The sequence below is a fragment of the Amaranthus tricolor genome, chromosome 5 (assembly GCF_026212465.1).
Source record: "Amaranthus tricolor cultivar Red isolate AtriRed21 chromosome 5, ASM2621246v1, whole genome shotgun sequence".
Lineage (NCBI taxonomy): Eukaryota > Viridiplantae > Streptophyta > Magnoliopsida > Caryophyllales > Amaranthaceae > Amaranthus > Amaranthus tricolor.
The window spans coordinates 9,960,119-9,968,442 of record NC_080051.1 but is presented as its reverse complement, the minus strand read 5'-3'; the positions used below and the strand labels follow the sequence as shown (position 1 = coordinate 9,968,442).

General features: G+C 34.0%; 1 protein-coding gene across 1 annotated transcript; it reads left to right on the top strand.

Moving 5' to 3' along the window:
* The first annotated feature begins 1,968 nt into the window (after positions 1 to 1,968).
* LOC130813324 (methyl-CpG-binding domain-containing protein 11-like) lies at positions 1,969 to 7,668 on the top strand. The gene is made up of 3 exons (XM_057679135.1): positions 1,969 to 2,211; positions 6,141 to 6,297; positions 6,369 to 7,668. Exons 1-3 carry the CDS (start codon positions 2,092 to 2,094, stop codon positions 7,373 to 7,375), a joined length of 1,284 nt encoding a protein of 427 aa, XP_057535118.1. The 5' UTR covers positions 1,969 to 2,091; the 3' UTR covers positions 7,376 to 7,668.
* Positions 7,669 to 8,324: the final 656 nt, after the last annotated feature.

The following is an 8,324-nucleotide window of genomic DNA, read 5'->3' as shown; positions in this document are numbered from 1 at the left end:
AAGAAGTATCTACAATTGCAACAACAGTTAGTATCTACAACTACAGCAGTAGCATAATATATATCTACACACAAAATTCAAACATAAATGGTTCAAGAGAAGAAACACACTTGAAGTAGCAGACAAACACACTTGTCTATCCATGTGCTACCTTGATGAAGGGTGAAGATTTGATCAAAATGTTAAAAAGAGTTTGTTAGAGTAGTCACATGCTTTATAAGTTATAACCAACAGCTATATGTTCATTTTTATTCTGTTTCTTTCTCTGTCTTATGTTTCCTTTTGTAATAGATATAGACCTGGGAAAATTTGACCCGACCCGAAAATGAACCCGGGATCCGACCCGACAAAATCCGAACCCGACCGACCCGAAAGCGACTTAATCCGAAACATGACCGACCCGATAAATACCCGACCGGAAACCGACCCGTTTTGACCGATTTAATATCAAATAAAATTTTAGTTTTCAAAGTATCTCAACATATTGAGTATATCACTTGAACCCTAAAACTCATCAATAGATCTCAAAAAACACGTATTTAACGTCTTTTTAGCCATCGTAATTATTTTTCTTTAAAAACAGGACGTTATAATCATCTTAATTGAATACATGTATCTTGTTAAATCAGTCAAATGAGTTTTTAATTCTTCTACATTTCAGTAAGCAAATCAATATAATTTATACGAACGTTTCGCACGTTTGAATGAGCTTTTCAAAAAACGAATGTCGCTACCCTAAATTATAAAACGCGTATCTTATAAGACGAAATAAGTACTTAGTTAGTTGTATATCTTTCCAACATGAAAATTGTGAAGATAATTTTAACGTCATTTTTATCTAACGTTACAATTATAATAAACAAAATAACTTTTATAAAGCGCGTATCTTACAAGTCTTTCAAAATAAGTATTAATTCCCCTATTTTTCTTGCACTTAAATGAACCTGACATACCAACTATTTTTTGAAAATCGTACATGTAATTTCTCTAATGATTTTTTTTAGACATTTTAATGATTTTTTTTATGTTGAATTAGTCGATTGGATATTCTAATGTTTTATGGTAACCCGTTGGGTCAATCCGAACCTACCCGAAACCCAGAGTGATCCGATCTGAAACTGACCTGATCCGAAACTGACCCGACCCGAAAATGACCCGACCGAAATTGATCCGACCCAAAATCCGACCGACCGACCGTTTTCCCAGGTCCAAATAGATATGATATTAGTAAATTTGTTTTACGTATCCCATGGTAATGCTTTTAATAAGTTCTAATTGCATGCTAAAAGCTGCATAAAATTTTCAAATTTAGAATTATATATTAAGTAATTAATTTTACTTTGTCGTTTTTTAAAGTTATTTTCATTTGTTATTTTAGTTTGTTTTATTTATTATTAGCATAAAGAATTATTATTTTCGTACTATAAATTTTAGATAAAATTAACCTAATCCATCCTCATTTTAATATTTTAAAATGTATGTGGTTCCCATATCTTTTATTAACTTTATTTTAATATTTTTATTTTAATTATGATCCCTATATGTTTTTTACTAATTTTTTTTAATGTTTATAATTTTCACTTTTCATCTATCAAATTTATTATAATAAAATAATAAATCCACTATTTAAAAAATTATATTTTTTTAAATTTTCGTTAATATTTCTCGTAGGAACTTATTTAAGAAATTGAGAAAGTATAAGAAATATCAAATATGAGACATGTTATTTGAGAACAAAAGCCAAATCATTAAATAGAGACTCCCAAATAAATGTATATCAATTTTGAAAAATGGGCATATTCCATAATCTTTGGGAGGATAATAAATTATAGATGTTGTTTCTTTTACGAATAAGCGAAAAAAAAGGCTTTTGATCTATACCGGACTTGGAGTCCATTTATCCAATACACTTTCCTAGATCCCGCTCACGTCCACGAACTATAGTAAATCTAATCTAAATTTAATTTTTTATAAAAAAGGAAAAATCTCAGACCTATAAAATACTCACACGATCTCGCGCGTGAGAGAAATAAGAGAGAGAGTGAAACAAGTTGAAAGGAGTTGAGCGGGAATTTTGTGAAGCTTTCGAAAATGGAGTCCGAAGAACAAGATAAGGTTGAAATTCAGCAAACACAACCACCACAACAAGAACAATCCGCTACTGAAGTTCTTAGCATCGAACTTCCTGCTCCAGAAGGATGGATTAAGAAGGTTAAATTTAGTGTCATTCTTTTAACTTGATTTTGCTCTGATTCGTGCCTTTTTTTTTTTTGGCGTGATTTGGTGACATTGTTAATGTAATTTGTTTTGTTTTTTTTTTTTTATGAAATTGATTTGTGTTTGCATTTTTTTGTTCTGTTTTTGTGGGTTTAGATTTTACTGGTGTTGTGTTGTTAGCTAGGGTTTGGTGGTTGATTTGAGTTCTGTGTGATGAAGAATCTTGTAAATAATTCAAGTTTTGTGCTACTCTCTTCTCCAATTTCTTGTGATTTGTGGCTCAAAAGATGAATGATAAGGGGTTTTATGAGGTATTAGATGCTCGTTTTCATTTTTTCGACAAGGTAGGGATTAGGAAGAGTGAGATTGTGTGCAACATTGCTTGCTTGTTGTGGAGTATGAACTTTTATCGTCAATTCATGGTTATTGCTAGGAATATAGTAAGAGATGTTTTAAAGAGTTGGAATTGGAAATATATATAGTAGAGCTGCCTTCACGAGATGAGCAGTTCGTCAAAACAGGAAAAGATTTGGAAAAATCTTCCCCAAGTCCAAATACTAATAGTAACCCAATTTGAAGTTAAAAGAAGAAAAATTGCATGAGATACACTTTAACTTCAGCTAAGAAAAATTTATTAGGTCGACATTTCACTATTACGTAGAAAAACTTTGCATCCTTGTTTCCTCCAAAAGTAACCTATTGTGTTAAATTTCTTTTTTTTCTTTTATTTTTTTTATTTTTTTTATTTTTAAAATTTTTTTTAAATTTTATATAATTAAAACTAAAAGAATTTAACAACTCAAAAACATTTCCCTCTCCTACAACCCAGATTCTTTAGGTCCTTTATTTCAAATTTAAATGATTTTACTTTTTAGATCAATAAAAAAAGGGTTCTTTTCTAATTCAACAGGCAACAAATACATATAATTTATTCTTAATAGAATCCCCACAGACTCAACAATTTTAAAGTCATTGTGAATGAATTCTTCAGAATGTATGGAAATTAAACAGTTAAATATTTCCATGATCAAAGCTCACAATATGATGTCTCAATACGTTTTTCGTTGTGAGGCTATCCAAAATGTCTTTTCCTACTTCAGCCGAGATGACACGGACCGTACGCACGATGTTGGTATCCTGTTGTAAGATTGCCTATAACGTAGGGGTTCTTACAATCTCTTAAAAAAGGAACAAAGGAAAGACATTGAAAGGAATGATAGGGTAAATGCCGAATGGAAGGAAGAACAGATTTTTGTTGTTTTTGTGTGATTTTCGAACAGTAATTAGAGGAAAACGATAATGTCTATTCTCAATACTCACTATAAATCCATGTAGCAACTAGCAACTATAGAGGCTCTTAAGACACAAGTGCAGGCGCCACTTACACTAAGCATAAGAACTTTTACGAATACGACTCTAATCTAAGAATCATACAAACAACGAGGATTGAAACATAGTGTTTCGGGTTTTCTTTATCATTAATTCATCTAGTAAAAACGTAGTACATTCTGAGATGTATATAAAGGAAAGCAAAAACGAAAGAAAACTACTGAAATAAACTAAGAAACCGTGGGGGAAGGGTTGGCCAAAGAAACTGTATGGTGGTTACCAATTTGGCTTGTTGGTAACCTCTTGGTAACCGCCTCCCATGTGCTCCATTTGTGAGTAACTCCTTACGTAACTTCTGTCCCATGATTTCCTATTAACAAAAACCGAGAATAACTACTAGAAACGTACAAAAACCGAAAATAGCTACTAGAAATTAACTCTAACTTCTAGTAACTATTATTGTTTCTACAAATAACTACCTTAACTAAATTTGACTGAACAAGGACTTTGGAAATGATGGCTTTAAGCATGTATTTCACATGCCAAGATGCTTGAAACTTAACTGAAATTTTCGACCTCTTTTTCGTGCCTTTGCTTGATCTTCGTCTTTGTTTGCTTCATGATCTTGTACTTTCATACATGCCTAAAGACTTCTAAAATACTTAAAGTAACATGACGTTTTTAACTAAACAACTAACACTAAACATAAAAGGTTCAACTCAAATAAACACAAACTAAAAGCTAGTAAATAAAATTAAAAGCTAGATAAAGAGTTGAATTAGAGATGGTCTTTGAAGGGTGGATTGAAAGATTGCTTGTTGTGTGAGGAAGATGCGCCCATGCCAATATTGTTGAGGATGAGCATTGCAAATAAGGTTGAGTGATAGCTTGATGTAATCCACACAAACGCTGCCCTTGTATGATGTTGTTGATGTCTTTGGATAAAACAAATCATGAATGAAATCTCCTCCCAATTTTGAAATATTTGTGGACCTTGATATGCAACATATCCTGTCACTGCTCTCAATTATGTGGTAAATATTTTGGAATGGGCTACGACTTTCGTTGTTTTTTCACTATATGGCCAACCAAACAATTGTGCTGCACAACGAAATATTAATGCTCACTAATGATTGGCTTCATGGCAGATCAAAGGGTCACTCTAATTTCTCATCAATCCTGGCATGTCCAATCTCCATTGAAGTCCAAAGGTTCCTATGGTTGTTAACTTATAGAATTGTTAAATAAAAATCCAACAATCTCCAGTAAAGCTCAAAACTCTCATTAAATAAACAATCTTCATTAAATAAACATGCTACGAATATCCATTATATCTCGATTGAAGTTGAGAGAAGGGAGGGCTACGTTGAGGGTTGGGAATGAGGAGGCAGAGGGTGGTGCTGGGCTGGGGGTGCGACTAGGGAAGGGCATGCATGTTCAGTGTTTTCTTATGACTGTTCACTGTAGCAATTCAAGTAGTTGTGAGTGATTTAACAAGCTAAAACACTAGTATACAAAAGATGAAATTCTTATGCAAATAGAAATTTGAAGGATGCTTAGTGATACAGGTAGATGTTTTCAAAATGTTATAACTTGCAATGTTCTAAAGAATTGAAGTAATTGTTCAAGATGTTTTATGCATTTTTCTTAATAAATTATATTCAACAACCACTATAACTGCTACATTTACCAAATAATATTAGTGTACACGATTAATTAGATAACTAATAAACTAACAACTAATGATACCATTCAGTGTCACATGATTCGTTGATATCCTCTCGAATAACAAATAAAAATTGTGAATTATGGTTGGTCTTCGGCTAATTTGTGAAGTTTTGAGCAAATTGCGATTTCAAAAAGCAAATTATCCGACGAATTTTGTTATAGTGGTATTGATAACTACCTATAACAAACAACTACTAGCTACCTTGCGTTGAACAAACCCTATGTTGGTTGTACATGCTCTCTACTTATCTATTATTTTTATAAAAGAAGTCAGAGTTTCAGTTTTTCTTGATTGATCCATATTAAAATGGGGATGAGGGTTCTATTGACGGAACTTTTTAAAATATGTTTGCCTCACTTGTTTGGTAGTAGAATTTTATTATATGATGTTGCAGAAAAGTCCGGAAGGGATTTGAAATTGTATTGCTATTTTCTCTTATCAAGTGTAGGACTTTAACTCTCAATGAAAATATAAAAGTAAAATGGAGGTCATATCTACTTTTCAGCAATTTGGCTGTTGAAATGCCTTGTTCTGTTGTCATTTGTATCTCGTGGACTTTGCTTTAGTTATAGTCAATGCATGCTAGGACATAATAGTATATATATGCAGTTGATTTGTGTTGTTGATTGTGATTCCTTTCTATGTTTGGGTCGCCCTTTTTTACCACTCTACTCTATCAATCCTCCTATGTGCTTGCTAGATAATTTATCATGTCACTTTAATTAATTTTTAGTGAGGATACAACTCTCTTTACTGTGAGCTGTGGAAGTGTGTTGTCTTTTCTTGGATACGACATTCATGGTGCTTCTCCTCTAGTCACTGCGTATTGACGTTGCAAGCTGAATTTTGTGATTTCCATGTGCAGTTCATTCCCAAGAAGGGTGGGACTGGAACTCCTCGAAGGAATGAGATTGTATTTGTAGCACCAACTGGTGAAGAAATTAAGAATAAGAAACAGTTGGACCAATATTTGAAATCCCATCCTGGTGGCCCATCTTCCTCAGAGTTTGACTGGAGCACAGGTACCTTCTTTAACATCCTTGCTACTAATTGGAAAGATGCAATCATTTCACTTAACTACTCTTGATAATAGGTGATACTCCACGCCGTTCTGCTAGGTTAAGCACCAAATCAAAAGCGACAGAGACCCCAGAAAGTGGTTCTTCCAGGAAAAGGCAGAGGAAATCAATGTCAAAGAAGGATGAGGAGAAAGAAGAAACTGATGAAGGTGAGTTTGCAGAAGATCAAGCACATGCCGGTAAGATTGAGGATGATAAATCAGAGAATGAGAAAGATGTCGATATGAATTATGTTCAGGAAGCTGATTTGGCTAGAGCTTCTTGTGATAAAAGTGAAGAGCAAGCAGGTGAAGCTGAGGAACAGAAAGAAGCTGACGCAGGAGGTGTTTCTGATCACCAAGCTCAGCATGCAGGTAAATCTGAAGAAGTGCTTACTCAGGAAAAATCTCAAGTACCAGAAGAGTCAAAGAAAGTGGAAACAGCGCAAGAAACTATGCCCAGTAAAGAGAGAGAGAAGCCTGTAAATGAACAAAATAATAGCATGGATGTCGATCCAGCAGAAAATAAAGGACTGCCTGGGGAAAAACCAGCTGAAGGTCCGGTTGTGCCTCAGTCAGACATCTGTTTGGTAAGAGAGAACGAAGGGACCTGTGCAATTGTAAAGGGAATTGAGGAATCTAAACAGGCTGTAGAGGTACCAGAGCAAAATTTCATATCTGGGGTTGTGGTAGATAGTAGTAGTGCCAAGGAGAACCAAGATGCTGCATTGCACACCGAGAATAAACCCGTGAATCCTGAAGTTACTTTACATGAACCTGAAAAAAAGGTTGGTTTGGAAGTTGTGACAGATGGCAATTTTGGAGAGGAGAACGAAGGTACTACAGTGCACACTGAGAATAAACCTGTGAATCTCGAAGTTGCTCCATATGAACCTGTGAAACAGATCGGTTTGGAAGAAGTTGGATCTGAAGGCAATATTGCAAAGGAGAATCAAGATGCTACAATTCAGACCGAGAATCAGCCTGTGAATCCTGATGGAGCTCCGCATGAGCCAGGTGCAGCTCAGCCAGTTAGTTGCTGAGATGTATCCACTTACTTTTTTTAGATTATGTGTTATGTATTCTCATTTCAGATTTACTTTTTCTCTGTATTTTTGTTTGATAGTTGGTTTAGTTAGTTTTGATGAACAGCAGCTTTAGATTGTTGATTTTGTATTGTGTAATTGTCAGGCGCAGTTGTGGGTACAACAGCTTCAGCCTGCTATAGAATGTATTGTCATGAGTCATGACTTATAATTAGGCGCTTAGACTTGTAACATTATACTCCCTCTAGAGAGCTGTAATCACCTTGTTTTAATGTCATTTTATTGTAGCACATTAGATCTCTCCTTTGAACACATCCATTAGATATTTCATAGACAACATTTGATTCTAGCACATCAGATTTCACCTTTGAACACTCATTGATATTTCATAGTTTTGCTTTCCCAAGCCTAACTTTACGATGTGCATATCATTCTAACGTGCACATTGCTGGATGTTGAAATTCTAGGCAAGAATAGAAGGTACTTTGTTTTAGAAAAAAAAAATCTTGGTCTATTTAATTGGTGAATTACTCATTTCTTTTGGACGAAATTGAAGAATTTAATCCTCTACTACCTAAGATCAATGGTTTAAGTCTGAAAAATTGGATTGATTAATGAAAACCAACAACAGAACAAATGCAACAATTAAGAACAAATACAATGCAATAAAGAAGCAAACAAACAGCACAAACGATGTACGTGGTTCAACCCTAATTGGGCTACGTTCATGGTTTAGCCTAGATGTCTTTATTGCCTTAAAGAACACTCCAATGAAGTTACAATGAATGATCACAATTGAGAGAATAGACATAGTTTAAGAGAGAGCGATAAATTATGTAATCTAGAAAGAGATAGAGGTTAGAAAATTAAGTAATCATAATCTATGTGTTTAGCCCTATATTTATAACATATAGTACTAAACACTTACAAAAGAAGAACCTAGGTA